At 49.1% G+C, this 21,959-nt stretch overlaps 1 protein-coding gene across 6 annotated transcripts in view; it reads left to right on the top strand.

Moving 5' to 3' along the window:
- The window catches only part of CSNK2B (casein kinase 2 beta), a 148,947-nt gene that overhangs the window by 69,682 nt on the left and 57,306 nt on the right, over nt 1–21,959 (top strand). The window contains exon 1 of one of the 6 annotated variants that reach the window (XM_069635093.1): nt 10,557–11,650. The exons of the other annotated variants lie outside the window; for them this stretch is intronic. Within the exon in view, the coding sequence (XP_069491194.1) occupies nt 11,488–11,650 (163 nt within the window). The 5' untranslated portion in view covers nt 10,557–11,487. Of the gene's footprint in view, nt 1–10,556; nt 11,651–21,959 lie in introns of those variants that run through there. 6 annotated transcript variants of the gene reach the window in all.

Below are 21,959 nucleotides of genomic sequence, written 5' to 3' on the forward strand. Positions count from 1 at the left end.
TCATTGTTGGATGACCTCAGACAGGATGTGGCTCTACTGGCCGGATGGATCTCTATTAAAGCAACAGACCTACCTTAAAGTCTAGGTCAGCTGAAAATCAAGGAGGCCCTTATAAAGGCCCAGATGCCTAGCTCGGAAATGATGGTTCCAGGACTCTTTGAGGTAGGAAAACGAGTGGCGGAGGAGGATGGTGCTCTTGAAATGACCAACCTATCTCCATCCTCAAAATAAAGCTTCTAAAGATGGAGCAGAGGAGAGGTGCCATTGTCGAAAAAAGAATAAACCTGGAACCAACTGAAAAGGGTAAAGGAAGTACTTGAGATACTGTATCTCGGAAGGATATCATTAGTCTGAACCCCAGATGGTGAGGAAAAAGCTATTCCAGGAAAGGGAGAACTGGTGTGTGTAACTCCTCCCAAGAGACCATCGAGATGGTGGATGAGGGTGATAAAATACTCGCTCCAGATAGTCATAAAAAAATCAAAACCTCAGTCAAAGGACTGAAGGAGACCACACACAAAACATGTTATGTCAATGTGGAAACACGAGAATGTGGACGCTACTGACTACAACTAAAACAAGTTTGCTAACCTGAACACCTTCTACCCTGCCAAAGGAATTAAGGGCCCCTATCTTTCGCATAGGAAAACACAAAGATGTCATAGTGAATCTGGCCAACAAACTGCCATTGGTAAGACTGAAAGATCAACTCTGCTTTGTGATCGGTTTTGGCCAAAATAACCGCACCGAAAGTCCTAAAATGCATAGCAACAAAGGTTTGAACACCAAAAGTTGGAACCTTTTTTGTGGTGTGCATTTTAGGTAAAACTGTGGGCGTGTCTCCTGCACCACCATGCTATACAGTATAGTGAGCGGGGGGTTGCGGGGGACACCCCTGCAGCTGCCTGACAAAAAAAAGAAAAAGGGATGCAGGGGACAGGGTCGGTGTCCCCTGCAACACCGCTCACCATACTATACAGTATGGTGAGCGGTGTTGCAGGGGACCCCTTGCAGCTCACCGGCCAAAAGTAAGTAGTAAGTGAAAGGGAACCAATGTCGCAGGGACACAGCGCGTCGCAAAAAAAGGTAAGTAGGGGGGTGTGGGTGGGAGTGTGTGTGTGGGGGTTTGTATGGATGTGGTGGGTTTTTTTTTTTTTAATGGATGCCCACATAATGTACGTACAATTTTGTTATGCGTATATTTCCCATGCAGACCTTTTGCAAGCTGTGATTCCATTGCGGAAAAATCGCGTAGATCAGATTGATCCATCTCAATAATGCATCAGAGCTCCACAGGAAAAATTGTCTCTTCCCTAAGTACAAGACCTGGGATCAATGCCAAATTCAGTCCTTAATTCAGGTGGGCTGCATTCGGCAAAGGAGCATGTAGCATATTTGAGGGTAGAGTTTCTAACACTTTATTTTTAATACTTTGGTTTTATTAGCATTTATATAAAATAACCGTGCCCCTGGGGGCAGTTTCATTACATTCTCTGCATTATCAAGTAACACTCGTCTGAAACTAAGGGTTTCCTCAAACTGAAACAGCTGGAGGTTGTCGATCAATGGTGAACTTTAGCGTTGAGACATTCAAGCGAACTCTGTCGCTGGCGCTTGAGAACTTGGTCAGTAGTGATTCTTTAAATGTTCTGTATTTTATCTGCTTTATGCCTGATCGTGGGTCCCCCTCTGCATTTTTGCTCCTCCTATCCTTCTCTTTCCTTCCCATTCTCAAAGCCTCCCTCCTCTCCCCTCAGGTATCACACCGCCTTAGAATTTCACTGTACCTCCCATCCCCATGATTCTCACCCCTTCTCAGTTTGATCGCAGTGTGCTCAAGTCACTTTTAACCATTGCATTTAATTTGTCCATGAGGAGCATATTCTTCAATTTTCTCTGCCAGTCCTCCCTGGATGGGGCCACTGGACTCTTCCTTTTCTGCGCCAGGGCCACCTTCCCCGCTCTCAGCATTGTCGCCCACGTTCTGGGGTATCTATATATGTCAGTCCCTCGGAGGGAGGTCTAGTAGCATTGTCAGTGGGTCCTGTTGGAATACTTCCCAGGTGACCTCTGTGATCCAACCCCTCATGCTCTCCCAGTAACTCTGAATCTGTGGACAGTGCCAGCACACATGATCCCTCATACCCACCTGACTGCATCCCCTCGGACATTTGAGCGAAACCCCCAGGAACATCTTCGATAGCTTTAGTGGGTACCTGTGCCATCCCTGTAGGATGGCTATTTTGAAAATCTTGCTCCACGCTTCTTAAGAGCGGGCCTCCCCTGCCAAGCCATTCCAATAATTGCAGAACCCTCTCCTCTCTGTAAGGTTGTTGGTGTTCAGTATTTTGTACATCTTAGACCCCACCCCATCCCTTTCCTTGAGTTAGCAGAGTCTAGCATTTTCTCGAAGGGAATCTTGGGACACCATTATTGGACCAGGACTGCGCATTCCTGAATCCCCTGTTTCCCAGCCTTGAGTGTTGGACCCCAGAGTGAAGTTAACGGGGAGGGCCATGTTGTCAAATGGTTGGTTTGATCCCCCTCTTTCCAAATTGACCAGAGCACCCCTAGCGTTGGGTGGTTCTTAAACCTATTCGGGATTGCCTTTCTTGGAGCCCAAAGGGAGGTCTCACACCGTAAGAGGGTGAGCATCCATATCCTCCAGGTAGGTCCAGTAAGTGCCCTTGCCCTCATGTGTTCTAAGAGAACCCTTAGCTGGGCTGCACAGAGGTATAGGTGGAAATCCGGCAACCCGAAGCCCCCTTCCTTCCTGGCAGGGTGAGGATAGTCCTCTGGGTTTTGCCCTGCCAGATAGTCTTGCACTGCTTTCTGGAGATCTTGAAAGGTCTGGTTAGGGATACTCGTGGGAGTGGCGTGAAAAGGTAGAGCAGCCTGGGCAGGACATTCATTTTCACCGCCGTCATACGACCATACCATACCATGGCAGGATCATAGTACCCCACCGTCTCATACCTGACTTTATTTTGGCCATGGCGGGGGTCGTAGTTGGCTGAAGTTAGCCTCGAGAGGTCCCTGGTGAGGAGGACACCCAGATAACGGATGGAGTCCTGTACTACGCCAGTCCCATTAAGCCTATCCTGAGAGTCCAGCAATGGGTCCTGTGCCCGGATAGGGAGCAACATTGATTTTGACTTATTGATTTTTTTTTCAGCCCCGAGAAACGCCCAAAGGATCCTATCAAGGACAGGAGGGGTGGGGGGCGACTGGCAGGGCTCCACCAAGTACGCCAAGATATCTGCGAACAGAGTTTGAATTCCACTTACCCTGTATAATTCCCTTCATGCCCGGATGGGTCCTCACCGCTATGGTGAGAGGTTCCATTGTAAGTGCATATATTAAGGGGTTGGGGGGGGGGGAGGAGAGGGCATCCCTGTCACGTGCCCTGCGAGAGGGAGAAGGAGGCTGAGAGCTCCCCATTCACCTAACCCTTGCCGTTGGGGACCTGTACAATGCAGCTACCTATTTTCTGATATTCTCCCCAAAGCCCATCTTTTGGAGGAGTAGTGGCATGTACCTCCAACCCTGTCGAATGTTTTTTCGGAGTCTATTGAAAGCAAGCTTGCTTCAAGGTTTTTCTTGGGTGTAATGGATCAGGTCTATTGTTTTTTGGATATTATCTGATCCCTGGTGTCCCCCTATTAAGACCACCTGGTCCCCGTGAACCAGTGTCTGCATAATCCCTTCCATCCTCTTCCCAACCACCGTTGCCAGGATTTTAACGTCTATATTAAGGAGTGATATTAATCTGTAGGAGGAGCATTCTGTCGGGTCTTTTCCATCTTTGGGCAGGACTACTATTCTGGCTCCCATCGTTTTCTGGTAGGATTTCTGCCTCGAGGACCGCATTGAACACTTTTGACCGATGAGGGGCCAAGGTGGAGCAGTACATCTTGTAGAATTTTACCGAAACCCCGTCCTCCCCTGGCGACGTTCCCACCCCCCTTATCCCCTTAATACCTCCTCCGTTATTGGGGCCTCATACCGTCTGCCACCTCCCTCACCAGGGCTGGTACCGGGATGGACTATAGAAATTCCTCAATTTGGGTGTCATCCCCCCCCGTATTCAGATTTGTACAGCTTTTCATAGTACTGGCGAAAGGCCTCTCCAATGGTCACAGTGTCATATCCCAATGTCCCTGATTCAGATTTTACTGCTTCCACCATCCTACTTTTCTGGACCTCCCTCAACTTCCATGCCAATATTTTGTCTGCCCTATCCCCTTTTTCGTAATATTTTTGTTTAAGCAATTGGAGACTTCTCTCCGTTTTATTTAACCAGAGTTCCTTCAGCTGGAGCCTATGTTCTTCCACGGTGGCTACCAGGTCCAGGTCAATGGGCCTATCTGGAGTCCCTCCCCCCACGCCCCTGGTTGAAGTTTAGCTATTTTTTTCTCGTAGTCTCCTGGGCTTCCCTCTTTTTTGTCTCCTACTTTAATGGGGACTCCTCATATGGTCTCCTTGAATGCGTCCCAAAGTGTGTGAGCGTTAACCTCCCCATTGTCATTCAATTCAAAATACTCCACTATGTTATCTAGCACTGTTTGTGCAGTCGCCTCGTCCTTCAGCAAGGTGTTACACTGCCAACGACCCCTCCGATTACGGCACCATCCCCCCTCAAGGTAATCCGGACCAAATCGTGTTCGGAACAGGGTCCACCCTATGGCCTGTGGCGTATGAGCGCAGGGATTCGTCAATGAGAATATAATCGATCCTTGAAAAGAACTTGTGTATTCTAGAATAGTATGTGTATGGGGGGGGGTCGCCCGCATTGGGGGTTGGGAGTGAATCTTCTAGGCCCAGGTCCTGGTTGACTTTGCAAAATCTTTTTGACTAGGTCATCTACCGCCCGGGTGGCCTGAGGGGCCAGCCTCTTCCTGTAGGCTGCGGGATTGAGGACCATGTTGAAATCCCCCTCCACAGTATCACTGTGCCTTGCACAAATAGTTGGAGCTTATCTCTCACCTCTTCCCAGAAAGCGCCTGGCCCTCATTGGCCCCATACACCAGCACCAATGTCAATGGGGAACCCTGGAGAGTACCCCTCACCAACAAGTATCGGCCCTCTGGGTCTTTCAACAGTGCCTCTGTATTGAACTCTCAACCCCAACTACCTTCACCCCCCCTCCCTGCCCCCCTCCCACCGCCCCGGCGCCCATCCATTTAGTTCAACCCATTCATGGTGTTTGGCCGGACCACCACCACCACCCCCACCACCACCATCATGCCTGCCTTTGCCATGCATTGTTCCCCCCCCCGTGGTAAGCCACCCCCTCAGTGCACCCCTCATACTTGCTGTTCTTCGGGATCGTAGTCTTAAAGCATTTCCTTAATTCCTCGTCCCGCACCCCGCGGCAGGCTGGGATGTCCTGCCCCTCATCCTTCAGGGCTGCTCTGTCCTCTATCTTTTGTTGGGTGTGGTGTATTCAATTTCTTGGAGCCTGCCATCCTCCTCCTGTCTCTCTGGACCACTTGCCCCTTCCCCTGTGGGTCCGCTCTGAGCGTTCGGGTCCTCCACGTAGTCTTGGATTGCTCCTCTTATGTCCTTCTGTAACCAGGATTGTTCTCTGCCCCATGTATTCGAATGTCAAAAAGAAGGGGTAGCCCCATCTCTATAGTGCACCCCCTTTTTCCTCAGACGCTGGGTCAGGGGGCGGCACATTCTTCATGTGACCAGCGTGTATGCTGAGAGGTCCTGGAAGATTGATATCTTTGCATTGTTGTACGTGATCTCTCGAGCCTTCCCAGCCTCCTCGGCACCTTTTTGTTTTTTCCGTATAGTAGTGAAAGTGGACCGGGGGCCTCCCGCTCTGCCCCCTGCCCTGTGTGCCCTGTCTATTGTGGGTTCTGTGGTTACTTCATTTGCAAAGATGATTATTTCTCTCACCACTCGACATGTCTCTTTCAGTTTCTCCTTCCGTCTCCGGAACTCCGAAAAATCTGAGGTTATTCCTCCTTTCTCGGTTCTCAAAATCATCAGTTTGCCTAGCCTTTTCCTCATCTCCTTTCTCAAGCCTCCAAACTAGTGTCTATTTGTGCTTCCTGGGTCACAGATGACGATTGGGTAGTTTCCAGCTTTTTGGTCCATTATTTTTCCAATTTCTGTGCTATATCCAACCTCATGTCTCTTATTTCCTGCAGGACTGAGGCAAAGCCCTTTTCCATTGCTGAGGGATCCATCGGTGCAGCTTCTGGTTGGGCTCTTGCGCCCCCCCCCCCCACCCCCACCAACTAGTCCTGGGTTTCCTGATTGCTACCTGCCTTGCGGAAGCAATACTCCTTCAGGGCCTTCTTCCAGCTCATATGGGCCCCCGGGGGGGGGGTTAGAGTTGGGTTGTCACCTTTCTGTGACTGTCCTATGTGGGTGGTTCCTGCTGACTGTCTTGGGTCTTGATGTGTGATATTGTCGCGCTGGTCCCCTTCTGTGTGGCTCAATTGTACTCCTCCTTGGGGGGCCTGAGCTGGGTTTCGTAGGTAGCATCTGCGGCATGCACCCTGGGCGGGTTGGGTTGTGCTATTCCTCCTCCGTTTCTTTCTGGTGTCACTGCGTCACATGCGAGGCTCCCTCAAGGTGGGCACATGCCCCAGGACAGCCCCTGGGGACCCTCTCCTTGTCCGAATCTACTGGACTCTCCACTGGAGCCTCCATGGGCGGGCATATGCCTCGACCCTCGTCTCGGGGGTCACCACCCAGTCCGATTTTAGTTTTAGTTGTCTTGTCTGCGGGGTGGGGGGAGTGGCTAGGTTCTGCCCCCTCCACATTATAGGGCCCACCTTTGCGCCCCAGCCCTCTGTCTTTAGGGGATTCTCTACCCGAGTGTTCTTACTGTGAGGGATGCTCCCTTTCCTCCTTTCTTCTCCTCTGGGTTTATTGAGGTCATGGGGTTGGGGGAGGGCCATCCCCCGCCATCCGTAGGTCCAGGGCCCGAAGCGTGGGGGTTCCTTCGTCCCAGTCTGTGCTTCTGCTTCCCTGTTTATGGAGGGGGCCCCCCAGCGGGTGATCCCAGGCATGCGCTAAAGATTATTATCCCTATCGCCTGGCCGTGGCTTTGGTGGCCATGTCCCCTCTGGGCTGTGTAAGACAGGGCCAGCTCCAGCTCCTGGGATGCTCCGAATGGTGTCCTGTTGCCAGGGAATCCTCTCAGCCTGAGTTTCTTGGTGGGTGAGACATTTCCAGGGAAGGCCCTCTATATGATTGTTATCCATGTCGAAGGGTGCCGACCCCTTCTCCCCCCTCATGTGCTTCGTTTAGAGGGTTGTCCTTCTTAATGTGGGTCTGGCTTGTGTTAATGAAGCTACTTGGGGCCCCTCTCCAGGCCCGCCCGTGTGGGTCACATGCTCCGGCCCACCCGCAGGGGTCCTCCTCTCCCCCGCCGGCACCACTGTTATCGAGTGCCCCACAGTGTTCGCTCCATTCCTCTTTCTCCCCATTGCTTCCTCCGTGGTGGGGGTTCGCCTGCTCATCCCCCACCCCCCCAATCTCCTCACCTCAATGCAGGATAGGCAGCCTTCCGGCGGTCCAAGTGCGCCTGGTCCACGGATCCATCTGCTCAAATGGAGTTCGCTTGCCCCTGCTCTGGTGTGCCTCCTGCCTCTCGTCACTGTGTCGGGCTCACTGGCACCCCCCACCCCTCGCCGAGGCTAACCCAAATGGCATGCGATTATATTTGTACGTGCCTTCAGGTGTAATGAAGGCAGTGAGGTGTTGTGACTCCTTGGGAAGGGAAACCTGGTGGTAAGCGGCAGAGAGATCAATGACAGAAAACAATTTAGGTTCACCAAGGGTAGAGAGTTTCCGAAATGTTGGGTAAGGGGTGTCTTTCCACTAAAATGTTGTGATTGAGACTACGCAGGTCTACACATAACCTTAATTTACCATTGCTTTTAGCCACCAGAACTATGGGAGACAACCACTCCGTGGCTTCTACTGGTTCAATGACACCCTTTTGAACCAAATCATGGAGCTCACTGCGAAGCTGTTCTCTCATATTCAAGGGCACATGCCTCACTTTATGGACAATAGGCTGAGCCTCTTTCTTAAGTTTAATATGATGCTCAAAATTCTTAAGTTTGCCTAGGTTTTCAGTGAAGACATCTGGAAACTCTTTCGACCATACATCAACCTCAGCAATAGTAACCGGCTCAAGAGCACTAGCTTGAACTCTAACTCTCAACATCTTCTGTTCCTCCCAACCCAAGAGAGGCACTCTTCTTTGCAACTAAAATGTCAGCTTTACATTCTTCTTCTCCTCCGTATCGTATTCTTGCAGAAAACTGGCCCAACATTTCAATAGGAGATTCTCCATATCCATAAGGCTGAATCTTTGGCGGATCTAATATTGATTCATCCTTTCTTAAGATATTTTTAAATGTCTCCTTAGAGATTATGGTCCAGGGAGAGCATGTGTCGACTTTCATGAGTATTTCTTGACCATCAATCACAAAGATATCCACCGGTCTTTCTTTGCTTCCTCCTCCAGTGACAAACTTCGAACACATGCCTAGGATTGTCTTGTGTGGAGGATACTTCTTGTATATTATAGGCCGAGTGGACATTTTCTTCTTGGTCTCTCCTGGATTCTAAAAGATTTATTGATGAGCCCTTGCAGACATTGGCGAAATGTCCTCTGGTCCTACACTTGAAACATTCTGCATTTCTTGCCGGGCAGGAGGGATAGTTTGATCCATGTTTGATCCTACCACATGTGGAGCATTTCGCACTCCACGCTCCCTTCCGGTTCACATTTACACCTGATCGGCTCCTGTGATCAACCGCACACACAGCTTGAGAACTCTGTCAGACTTCAGTTCTTTGACGTATTGTGAGGTTTGTTCTATGCTTCTGGCAAGATCCACTGCCTCTTCCAATTTCATGTCTTTTGCCAACAACTTTTCTTGAATTCTAATATTTGTGCACCTCACTAGTTGATCTCAGATCAATGAGTCAGAGAGATGTTCAAACTCGCAGGAGTGGCTTAGCGTCCTTAAAGAGGCTATGTACGATTCCACTGACTCTGAAAATTCTTGCACACGTTGAAAAAATTTGTGCCTCTCAAAAGTAACATATTTTTTTTAGGTTCAAAATGATCCTTGAGTTGTTTGAGGGCAAACATGTACTCATCCATATCTTCTGTCTCAGCAGTTTGATGTCTGCTTAGCCCATCAAACACAGCATGCCCTTCTATTCCCAGATTATGAAGTAACAAAGCTTTTTTGTGAGCTGAGGTAAATCTTTCTCCGTCCATCGCTACCAGATAGTTCTCAAACATGTCCTTCCACCTGTCCCACCTGACATGGGGCCGACCAGGTTCATTGAGGAAAGACATTGGTGGGGGTATTGATGCTGCCATGTTCCAACTGTAGAGTGGTGAACCAACAGGTAACAGTTCAGGAGGCTATAATGTTGCCAAATGATGTGGTGCTTGGGTGATCACTATGCAAAATTCTGCAATTTTCCGGAGGTTCTGACTGCAGGTGGGTATATATATTTTTTTTATAGCAGGGACTGAGCGAGGACGTCACAATCCGCTGCTTTATGATTAAAGAATTTCCATAAACCCTGAAGAAAGCAGGAAACCATCCTTTGTCGAGGTGGGGTGGCACGTCACAATGCCCGACTTCCAGAGAAGGGAAGAGTTCGCTCAGACAGTTCCATAAACCCTGAAGAAGGCAGCAAACAATCCTTTGTTGACGTGGAGTTACACGTCACCATGCCTGACTCCCAGAGGAGAGAGAAAGGCCAGCTCTGAAAGGTTGCTTGGCAACAGATCAATGCCAGGCTCAGAGCGACGCGAGGGAGGGACACGCCCACCTCCCCGCTCAGCAGCAGACGCTCGAGCCATGGCAAACGACAAGAAAACAAGTTGCAACGGTGCTGCGAGCGCGCGCCAGGTTGCAATGTAAAAATGGGGAAAACGGAGAGGCTGACACCCCCAAAGAGCACGCACGCCTCCTGACCTGCTGAGGATCCCGCTGCTTCAGGTACGCTTCACCAAGCCTGCTGTCGTATGGGGAGCGGGATGCACAGGCAGGGCTCTGAGGCTTCAGGCAACAAACGCTGGGTACACAACAATAATCCTCGTCGCCAATTAAGAAATCAAGAGGTCCAGGCAGTAATCACACGCACGGAGGTATATTTGATACGACAGCAGGCATTGTCAGAGCAGCAGCCCCAACGGAAACCCCTCCACAAGTTCAACAAACATAACCTCCCATTCTTAGAATACTGTATTCCTAGAACACTCTAAACACCAAGTTCACAGTGAAGCTTCTACGTAATGCAGCTCTAAACAGGAACTAAATAAGTATACTTAGTGTAATACCTTTACTATAATCATAACAAACTGTAGTCTCAAACACCAACAAAAACACGGTGTTCGCAAGCATGTGACCTTTGCAAAAGAACTTGTACTTATTCACAATCCTAGTGAAGCCAGCAGACACAACGCATGGGTAGCACAACATTAAACGAAACCAGGAACACAGACAACGCCCAAAAGATGACATTAATGCACATGACTGTTTCCTTTACCCAGGAGGAAGAACGTTCATGCAATCTCCATAAACCTCAATTGGCTGAAACTCGTGATGTGCATACACTTTGCGGTGGCCACAGAAGCAACTGGACCTAACCAATGGATCGCAAGTCCCATTGTGGGCACCTTCCAATTCGCTGAAGGAGGGCCTGCCCGGAAAGCAGAAGTTGCTCACCCAAGCCGCCAATAATGAAACACACGCTCAAAGGTGAGCTCGCAGTCCTGATGCTGGGTGATCGACCGGCCACCAGATCCGTAATCCAGCTGTCGCGGTGAATCCCTTGATGAACAGTTGCTTGAACATTCCCTGCTTCCATTGTGCCGCCATATTCCTTCTTGACCATGACTCAGTCGCACCCGAGCGCCGCAGCGCAGAGCCACTGCTGCCCGGAGGGACGTTCTGAAGAGGTCCTCCTTTCCTCTAGCGACAGCCGTGGCCAGACCCCGCAGCACGCCACCTAGACGGGCTGCAGCTGCACAGTCAAGGCGAAGGCTCCAGGAGGCTTTATTACACGTGTACACGGTTATATACAATGAGACAGGGCTGGGAAAGGGAAAGGGACATAGGCCAGACCACCCACAACTCGGCTTGGGCCAACTGACCCACACAGAGCAACATTCCGCCAAGCTGTCGCTCGCTCGGCAACATTCCATCAGGCGCAGACACGGCCAGCAGAAATGCAGGCCAAGACAATAGATCATAACAGTGGCATGCAGTCCTCCTTGAGTCACCAAAGCTCTGGTCCCAGAGATGTGCTTTGTAACGTGGGGCATGTTGCTGAGCTTGCTCCTGCCTTGCGTCGGTTCCACGCCAGGGCGCTGGCCTGCACAGGGAGTTGATCCAGTTCCACCAGCATGATAGCGCGGCATGCCTGGACACCGCCCGAGAGCTTTGTTTTTGTCTGCTAGTACCTCCAGCTGCTAACTTGGAAATGAATGGGGGGTCAAGCTGCAAGGTGGCAGGGGGTGTCGAGCGGCAGGCACGCATGTCATCGGCTATGAAGCCCTCTTCTAGAACGGGTGGCCTTGATGTAACTGATGCCCAGTTGTACGATTCTTTGAATCGTTATTCTTCCTGGCGAACCAGATATGCAGGTGCGTAACTATGGTTTCTTTGTGGTGTGTGCGCTTCACTGCAGTACTGGGACTCTCGGCATCGAGAGTTACTGTTACTGGTGGTTCTGCCTTGCTCTTGAAAAATCTGTCATTCCTTGATTGACCCTGTTGAGACTCGTCTTCCCGTACTGCCTGTTGCTTTGTAAATGCACCTGTTAATACAGTATTTCAGACTGCAGTAGTTTACACTGGTTAGGGTTTGTCACTACCGTTATGGTCGCTTTCAGAGCGGAGGCGGGTCTGGTTAGTTGGGATTGTGCCTTTGGCACACCGCACTCTGGGGCATGATTGAACTGGCGGGGAAGGGAAGGGCTAAGGTGAGTGGATAGGAGACGTGGGATTAGAAGAGCGATTAACAGGTGGAAAGGAACAAGGGGCTTAGCATGGGAGGTGATTGGAATAGTGAGGGTTTGCTGTGCGTGTAACCCTAGGTAGTGCACTCCCTCTCGCCACCAATACCCGTGACTGAGCAATTTTCTTTGAAGGCAAATTCTAACACTGGTAATGGTGATACAGGCATTCATCAGTGCATGGTTCTGTGATGGACTTAAGATGTGCTCAGGTGGGCGCTTGAAGTGTGCTGGGGCGGGCTTCTTTCTTCACCAAATAACCGTTTTGAATGTCCCTCCCAGTAAACCAGGAGGATAATCATGGCTGTGCCAAGCCGGCTGACTGAACTGCCACAGCAAAGAGTAGGCAGTGTGAAAGTGAATGCGGGGAACACAATGGGCAAATCAGGAGCGGGAGGAAGGAATGATCTCTGAAGGTGCAAGCTACTAGCGAGCTGCAAAGTCAATTGCCACCTCAATTCTGTGCACTAATGCAACACAGCATTTCTTACTCGCTAAGAGCCAAATATCTAGGGTGACCAGACTTCTCGGTTTTCACAGGACAGTCCGGTGAAATCACTCCGTCCCGGGAGTTTTTTCATTTGAAAAACCCTGTCCGGGGATTGCATGGTTGGGTGGCAACAAACCGTTCGGAATGTTGGAGCAGGAGGATGGGCTTGAACCCCCAACCTTTCAGGTACAAATCACACTTACTGACTGTACTACAGAGACTGGCTTGGCAAAGACTGTACAGCAAGCCATGTAATATCAATTAGAGCAAAGCTTGTTTTGAGTTAACCTGCTTAGATTCACAGACAAAACTGCACAAATGAGATCATATGCAGTTTATAGAAAGGAGAAGTGCTGGAAATATGGTTGGGTGGTAGTTGTGGGTTGTGTTGGGGAAGGGGTGGTAATTGGTGGGCGGCGATGGAGTAGTCCCTCTTAGGTTGTTGGTCGTCCTGGTTTTTTGTTTTGGAAATCTGGTCACCCTACAAATATTACTGGCGAGTGCACATTTTGTACCGTGATCTGTCCTCCAAGAGCCATTTGATTTGGTGATCCTGTTGGGGTATGTGACTAAAATATAGCCCGAGTTGGGCGAAGGCTATCAAATCTTCGTGATATGCACCCATCCACAGCACAATATATGCTCCACCCTTTCATCCTGGGGAGCTAGCTGTCTCTATTGCATCGTTCGGCGTAACGTTAACTTCGTGCCAAAAGCTGCTGTGTAGCGCTGTATAGTCCATTCGATTGCACTTGCACCACCAAGGTGTTGCAGAAGTGGAAAGTTGGCTACATTTGTGCATCTTTTGCACAGGTGGTTGTTGGCATAGTGTGAGGTGTAGAGCTGCGTTTCCTACCCTGGGCAAAGAGTTCAGGCCCTTTTTCTGGCTGTAGATGGGCATATTGCACTTCGAATGGATACCTTTCACCATGGTGCACGTGACCTCCATTGGGGATACCTCCTTTACGAAACTTCAATCAACCTTGTTACTTAATCCTGCATGTACTGAAGGCTCCCTTTGTATGCACTCCACAATCTTTTACATAGTTTATGCCTACTAATGTACATTTCCCTGATGTTTGCTCAGAATGACCTTCTTGATAACCTTTTTATTGGACTAACTGAAAAAATAATAATTCATATTAGCACCCGGGCGTGGGGAGCCAGCCAATCGGGTGGCTAGCAACGCATGCTTGAACTGCCGTTGTAAGTTCGTGTTCCAAGCCACCTGACGGTCGGCTCCCCCTATCCCCCCTTTTAAAATGTGTATTCCACCCCCAACTTAAATTTTTGCTGCTGTTGCGGCGGCACTTGCTGCCACAGCCTCACCTTCCTCTCTGCGCAGAACGGCGCCATGGAAAGGCAAGAGGGGCACGCATCCCTTTTGTAGGAAGGAAAAATTTGTATTTATTTTTTCAATTTCTTTTTAAGCTCCCCGAGTTGTTGCTTTGGTAACCTGGGGTGATAATGGCCTTAACATCCGGGATTGCGTGTTTTTGGTCCGGGGGCCTCTAACTCCCTCACTCCGCTCTGGCTTTTAACTTGACAGAACTTGTATTTAACTTTGAAATTTTGCATTTTTAATATAATTTTTTCACATGTAACTGTAATTTTCCAAAGTTAAAATAACATCAGTAATTATGTCCAACTTTGAACACTTATTATATTCAGCAAGTACATGTGAACAAAATGTCTTTAAAATGCAACCATCTGCTAGAAATTCAGACCGTTTTCAGGCATGCTCCCTCCTTCTGGAAATTGTATAGTCTTTCAGAAAAGTCAGCAGTCCCAGACCTGCATTCCATGCATACTATTCCTTCAGCTAATGAAGTTTAAAATCCTTTTTTCCTCTTGGAGAATAAACTGTAATGATTGCTTTCCTTTACCAATTGGTTTCTGGGTCCTCTGCTATGGTCGGTGGCATTGTGGTTGAGTGACCGCTGGGTATGGCTTGGTTGGAGAGTTCAGGATCTGTTTTGCTTTCTATGGCTGGGTACATATCCTTTGAGGATTTGGTCTGCCCTGGACCCGTATGAGTGTTCTGGAGGTGAGATGTGCTGGGTAAGGGTATACAGCCTTAAATGTGTGAACTCAATTTCCTGACGGCTGCCCTTCCCAACAGTGGCCTGTCCGCAAATAAATCCTGCATTATTGTGCATGCCTATGAAGGGGCAGGAAGTGGTGGCCACCAGACTCGAGGGCCGTGGGGTGGTTGGCTTTCGATTATAGGTGGGTGCAGAAAGTGGGGATGGATGGGTGTGGGGAGGGCGAAGTGGGCCGAGTCTGAGGAGGGGAAACAAGGGCTGTCTTCTGCACAAGACCAGGGATAGATGGGGTGGTGTGGAAGGAGCCTTGAGGGAGAACCGGGGTTGTGGTCAGTGTGCCTTGCATCCGAGGCGGTTGGAGGTGGGGGGGGACGGGAGCATGAATGCTGCATCAAAGCTGTGCCTGGGGGAAAACTAGCTTTAGCAAAACTGGCCTATATGAAAACCTCATAGAACCTTAAATGTATCTACCATTCCAGCCTATGTGTAATGCATATTTATTTTGAAGATTTATTTATTTCATTTATAACGCGCACAAACAGCCCAGAGGCATTGACGCGCTGTTGTAGGTACAAGTCAGGTAAAAAACAAGGACAAGTCAGGAGGTCCAATGCCATTTTAGATTGGTTACAAGGAGACATAGGGAATTCATAAAGTAGTCATTTGTGAATGGTGTATCTTTAAGAGAATAGCTGACTAGAAGGTGGTGGTAGTAGTAGTAGTAGTGGTAGGGGAGTTAGAAGAGCTGGGTTTTGCGTGCTTTGCGGAAAGCCCAGTAGGATTTCCCAGATCTCAGGAGGGCGGGGAGGCATTCCATATTGTGGTGCAGTAGGGGAAGCTGGATCCTCCAGCTTTACATCTTCTCACTTAAGGCACAAGGAGTCTGTCTGAGTAGAGTAACTTAAGTCTGTATAGCCCCAAAAGGTGGATCAGGTGACGGGGTCCCTTGAAACTACCCGATTCCAATTTTCGGTGGATCAACAGTCCCGAACCAGGCTTTGAACTGTTATGCTTGTGGGTTGAACTTGGTTTGAAGTCAGTGAGTCATGTTGGTCCTAGGCGGGATGAGTGCATAGAGTTTGATTCATGTGGGTGTGCCTTGCAGTTCAAGGCGTCATTGAGCGATGCACGTTGAACTTATCACCAGGAGCAATTTGTCGATCAAGCTTGTTTTAAAACAATGAGTACCGCCAGTTTGGGTCAATGAGTAACGCAGTGGTCCAATGGTTTGAGTAGAGCTTCGATGCAAGGTCCTGACAGTTCGAAATTTGGCTCAAAGTGGTGGTTTGAAGTCGTCTGCATTATACAGTGATGTTCGAGCAAAGTAGGTGACTGGGCTCTGCTGGGACAATGTGGTGTCAAAATGGTGCAATGATTTGAGCAGTGGTGGTTTGAAGTTCGGGTGAGTGCCAAAGGCAGCACCGATTGATCCCATTGGTTTGAAGGTGTTAAAGGTGGTTCAAATGTGTCTCAAACAAGTCTGAAAGACAAACGCAGGGATCCTGGCTGTTATGGCTCTCAGGATGCTGAGACCCATTGCATGGATTCCAGGACAAGGCGAGTCCAGTCTCTTCTCTCCCAGCTTATGGAGGTTTTCTGCCAGAATGGCAAGGCTTGTTTATTTGCAAGGATCACCCCAATGCGCTAAGGCAGTGATTAGGGGACAGAGATTCACTCTGCCCTTAGAACACACCTTCACCCCAATGGCTGCTGGCTTTGGGTAGGTCAAATCTCCCAAAAGAGTTTTAAATACATTTTGTCTTGAGTTCTGCATGGTCCATAAATGAACCAAAGATGAGGTGTAAGATCCCCTCTATTTTAGACAAAATGACACTCGGGATTGGAATAACGCAAGCCTGCTTTAATGGATTCAATCACGGTCCTTGTGACAAGTGTCCCTTGGCTTCTGAAATCACGCCCAGAATGCCTTATTCCAAAGGAAATGGAGGGGGCAGGAAGGAGAGAAAATCCCACAGAAAACAAAGATAGTGGAGTCCTCCCTCAAACCCACATTTGTTGCCGGACTGTACTAACTCCACCCCTGTGTCTCATGGAGTGGGCTTTTGTGACCCTTTGTGTGAGGTGGGCAATGGACAATATTTTAAAATGGACCTGTTCCGGAATGGGCAGCCAGTGAGCTTCCCTTCTGGCAATGGTGATGTGTTCCCATTTTGGGATATTCAGGGCGGCTCTGCGGCGTTTAGTTATTTTTTGATATTGCCTGCAGAGGTGCCTGTGAATAGGACATTACAATAGTCTAACTTAGAACCAATGATGGCTCTGGCAATGGTGAGACAATTGTTTTTTGTGAGGAAGGGTCTGGCTGCATTGAGAACTTTGGTTGCGTAGGCTGCCGAGGAGGCAAGGGCACCAACTTGGCTGGATATGGAGAGTGAGGCGTCACGGTAGACTCGGATTTGACTTTGTTTGAGACTGGGATCACAAATTGGTCGGTCTTGAAAGAGGTGTATTGAGTGTTAAGCGACTTGCGGGCATTTGGTGCACCGACAATTAAGCTATAAAACTGAATGATCATCCGGCTTCAGGCAGTCAACTCATTTTACAGAACCTTATTTTACAGGTGAAGTATCTTCTGTGAGTCAGTTAACCTAAATTATAGTTTGGCAACCATTGCATGTCCGTTTCATTTTGACAACTGTAAGCCCCTATTGAGAAAAATAAACAGTACTTTTATCTCCTGTTCTGAAAAGCACATTTTTTAAGACCCCCGTTTTGATATTGCGTGCATGCCAACTCAGTTTTGTCTCTAATATTTCAATTCTATAAAGGTTTCATTTAAAACGAAATGAAATCATTATGCCTAAATGACGGGTCTTGTCTTTACGCAGCTCACTGTTATTGTGGGTGGGAATCTGTCCCACCAGGGTTTTCACCAGTCGACCGTGGGTTTACAGATTTCGTAGACCGAGGTGAAACCAACAGAACGATCCTGCCAGCTTCCTTTCCCTACTTCTCAAGTTGAGCAAGGAGTTCAGTGGTATACTCTGTGATTTCGCCTGAGTGATGGTTCACTCTGAAGACCGATCCTGCTAAAGTCCTTGGCCTCTTCACTGGGATCCTTTCTAGGAGAGTTGCTCCTTGTTTGTCTGGTGTCGATATGTTTTGTAGGTGATTAGGATCTGGGCCACCCTCCGCAGGTCGACGCGTCCTCATGCTACTGTAGCGCTGCAGTCGTGCCAGCATCGTGCCTCACCATCCCATCTACCTGTATTCCCTGGTCTGACTCTCCCGGGTCAGTCTCCTCCCCGCCTCTCACCACTCATACTTTTTCACTTTTTGTTCATTTTTCTCTGATCCCAGTCCATTTTGTTCCAGGACACCTTGTGCACATCTAGTCCCTTGTCAAGATGGGAGGGGGGGTGGAGGGTAGCGGCGCGTCAGCTGGGCAGAATAGAATACGTGGCTTGCTCTGCATGCATGTTATCTGTAACATGGGATGTAGTGCCCTTTCTCAGGCGACCACCACAATAGCCCTCTGCACTTTCTCCACTGTGGTCACTTTTATTTGGCAAATATCCCTTTCTCCTAGGCTTCTGCTCCTCCAAACCACCCTCTACATGGGTCTGGCCCCACTCCATTAGCCAGCCACGGTCTGGCCCCACTCCCATAGCCAGCCATGGTCTGCAGTGAGGTGGTTGCGCGTAGAGGGGCAGGGTTCGAAATTGTTAGGAGCTATTTGGTTTCTGCTTCTTACCCAGAAGAGCCTGGTTAGCTTGACATCGCTGCCAGGAGCTACTATTCCCCAGACCAACTGCTGATGTAGAAACAGACTGATGTGACATTCACTCTGTATATTTGGGGATATGTCTAAAGGAACAATTAAGCCATAATAGGTCTTTTTAAGGGACAAAATGTTATAGATGGCATGCCACAAATGGAACATGCACATGACCTGTAATGTAGTAGCCCCTTGTTCCCCCAGCAGCAGCTCCTGTTTACTGTGTGATGCCGGGTACCCAGGAGCTGCTTTTAGTGCCTGCTCAACAAATTCTTATTTCGATCCATGCAGTGGAGTGATAACCTGACATTTTGTGTACTCAATCCTTGGTCTTTGTTGATGACTCACAAGGACAGTAGTTACTGTCCCTCTGCTTTCTTTTTTTTTCTTCGGAGAAAAGGCAGTCAAACTCTTGTAGGTTTCTTCATTGGTCTGTGAGACTGCAGGATTTTTTAGAATATCTCCAGTGTGAAGAAACCTTTTAGGTAGCAGCTCAAAAGTAGTATCTCATTTCACTTGCAGATCAGTTTTTGCTAAGGCTATTCACTAGGAGCTGATATTATCACATTTTGTTTTGGTCATCCATCTATTCCAGGTATATTCTGCCAGTGGAACACTTTGTCAAAGGTGAGTTCTTCTATTGCAGATTGGTGTGGGATGGGGAACAGATGTGTAGCGGGGTGATTGTATGACTTGCCTTATTGGGAGACTGGTTTATGCAGGCACACAATCTACATCTTATCCCTTAACTTATAAGTTGACTCGCCTCTTTCAGGTCTCCAAACCCTGCCTCCCTGGGTTTGAGATCACCCCGGTGAGACCCGTTGTGAATGTGGACAATGTAGGAAAAATCAGAAGGCGAGGGCAGAATTCTCAGCTACCCCACCACAAGGTGGCTTGCACACAAGGAAAGGCAGACAAAGGAAGGCTGATGTCCGGTTCTTGTAGTTATTTGCACACTTTTTCTCTTTCAGCACAACAGCAGGGTTTTGAGAGTTTATTACAGAAGGCGAAATGATCAGACACTTGGTTTTAGACATATCAGTAGACCTGGTTTTGTCTGTCTGTTTAGGGGGAGTGGTGTGTTTCACAGGTGTGGAAGAGAGCAAAGGCTGCTTCTTCTGCTGTTTTCCCCCCTCCCCGTGAGTGGAAAAATGTTTTCCCTGTCCTTTAGTGGCTCCGGAGGTTTTCGACGCCTGGCGTCGAGGATCGGGGGTGGGGTCCCTGTTCTTCGAGCGTGGGGCCTCACTGATTTTGACTGCGGGCTCCGACTCCTGGAGCGCGGCCTGGGGGTGGAAGTTGTCTTCGTCTTCCGACGATCGAACTTCTGTTCGCCTAGGGAGCGAGGCACTCTTGGCAAGAGTGGATGATTGCCTGGAGTAATGCGGCGATCTTGATCGCGAGCGCCCAGAGGACACCGAATCGGACCGTTCTGTTTGTGCCTCTTTCCGAGAACTCGACGTCGTCGAGTCTCGGTTGGACTTTGTGTGTTTAGTGTGTGTAGCGCTTGTGTCGCCGGGGGTCTTCCCCATAGCCGCCCTGCCGGACGACCTTCCGAGGTCGGGGACCTGCGCTCGGCTGTCTTTCGATGCCGTAATGCCCTCGCCGTCCGAAAGTACGGCGTCGCTGAAGGCGCCCTCCGCTGCCATGGCCGCCTGCCTGGCGTGGTGGGCCCAACGCTTCGTCGAACGGTCCTTAAGTGTCTTAGGTTTAAACCTACTACACGCTCTGCAGTTCGCTTCGGGGTGGTCCCTCGGCAAGCAGAGATTGCACGTGGCGTGCCTGTCGACCCAAGGGTATTTGCGATTGCACTTGGGGCAGAATTGAAAAGGGGTACCCTCCATATGCACCTTGAGGCAGCGGGCTGTTAAGTGTAGGAAATGTATAAGGTGTACCTATATACCACGATTGTAGAGTATGTACAACCCCCCCCACTCTCCCTACTTGCAGGGCCGAGGCCAGAGGCCTTCCGAGGCCCAAATCCGTCGTGCAGCAGCCGACGGTCGATTTCTTCTCCAGCCGGCGTCGAGTGTCGAAGTTCGACGTTGGGGTGGGGAAGGATGTCAATAGATTAATATTTTAGCAAAAGTATGGCTAAGGTCAGGGGACTCCACAAAATGCTTCCGACCAGTATGGCGGAAAAAACAATCTGAGGATCCTAGACGCGTGAGGGATCTTGGGTACAGTGGACGTCACACTAGGGATAGTATTACTGGCACGCCCTGTGTCGACGCTCATTTTCGAGTTTCGAAAAACAAACTGTAATACTCCGCAGCTTCCACTAGATGTCGGCCTATGCACAGCATGTGAATCTAAGCAGATACAAGCATCAGAAATACGATTACGGTGAGTAATATATCCCTTACATATTTCATCGAAGAGAAATGCACTCAGCCCATAGCATGACAACACATTTAAGTGCAATTTCTGTAACATGGTACATGTCATTACAAACCTGCTTTGTTTGGCACAATGATGCCACCCAGAGGCCAGCCATACCCACTGACACATATTTTTGATATTTACTGCAAACTACATGTTTCAAACATCCCCTGCAAATGGCACTCGCCCTTCATAAAATCTATTATGTGAGTGAGCAAAAAAGCTTTGTGAGCTGTGAATGAGTGTCTGTAAAATGTAATGGGTTAGCTGCATGAATGGAGAGAACAAGCTCTGAAAACAGTTTGGCCAGTTGTCTCCTGCAGGTGCTAATATATAATGCCATCGGAATTATAAAGCAAAGCGAGCTCTGGAAGCCAACTACAGTGTATGAAAGTGCAAATGTACCAACTGGATGGAACTATTGATCACTACCTTCTGTAAACCTCCTAGTTAGCTGTGTGTATTCATTATGTAAGAGGAAAATAAATTTGCGTAGAGTGGATGGTGTAGCAAGAAGGGAACTGGGCAAGCAGGGTGGAATGTTTTAGTTTGTGGTTCTCCAGCATGGGGTCTGGCATGAATTCACATGCTCATGAATATTCCCCGTCAGGCTGGGAATCCTCGGTAAAGAAAAAATCAGTATCAGTTTTGTTTCTGATCTGTCTTACTTAGTAGTAACCAATCGCTGATCTCTGGGTCATACTGCCCCCAGCCAATGACTGCCCTCTACCTAAGCCCCTCCCCTGGCAGCCATCCTCAGATTTGTACCGCACGTTCAAGTGTTGGGAGTCCTTGTATGTTAGCTCTCGAGCTTTTACTGCGTTTTCGTGCTTTTTCAGGAGATTTCTCATTTTGTTCGGTTAATCGAGCCTCAAGCTCCACCGTTTCTACTTCCGATAAAGGGGACCCGTTTCGGAATTCTACTACGCCCCTCAAGGGTGAAGTTTTTGTCGAGTTGCGCTTCTTGGAGGATTCCAGAAGATCTGTGGCCTACCTCAACGGATATGGCCCAGGACAAGGGAAGCTCGACGCCCGGATCCAAGCTGTTCAGGAGCTGCCCAGGATGCGGATTGCAAAATGTTTTCAAGGAGGACGAGCATTCGAGATGTCCCTACTGCCTTCATGAGGACAAGACGCACGTGGAGAAGGACTGTGCGTTCTGCAAGAACCTGTCGGAACGGACCAAGCAAGATCGTCTTTCCCGCCTCGCTGCCTGGCTGGAGAAGGGCACAGCAGGTGAGAAGGCGAAGAAAAAGTCGGAGCGGTCTTCTAAGTCCTGTGA

The sequence above is a fragment of the Ambystoma mexicanum genome, chromosome 13 (assembly GCF_040938575.1).
Source record: "Ambystoma mexicanum isolate Mex_15411 chromosome 13, UKY_AmexF1_1, whole genome shotgun sequence".
Classification (NCBI taxonomy): Eukaryota; Metazoa; Chordata; class Amphibia; order Caudata; family Ambystomatidae; genus Ambystoma; species Ambystoma mexicanum.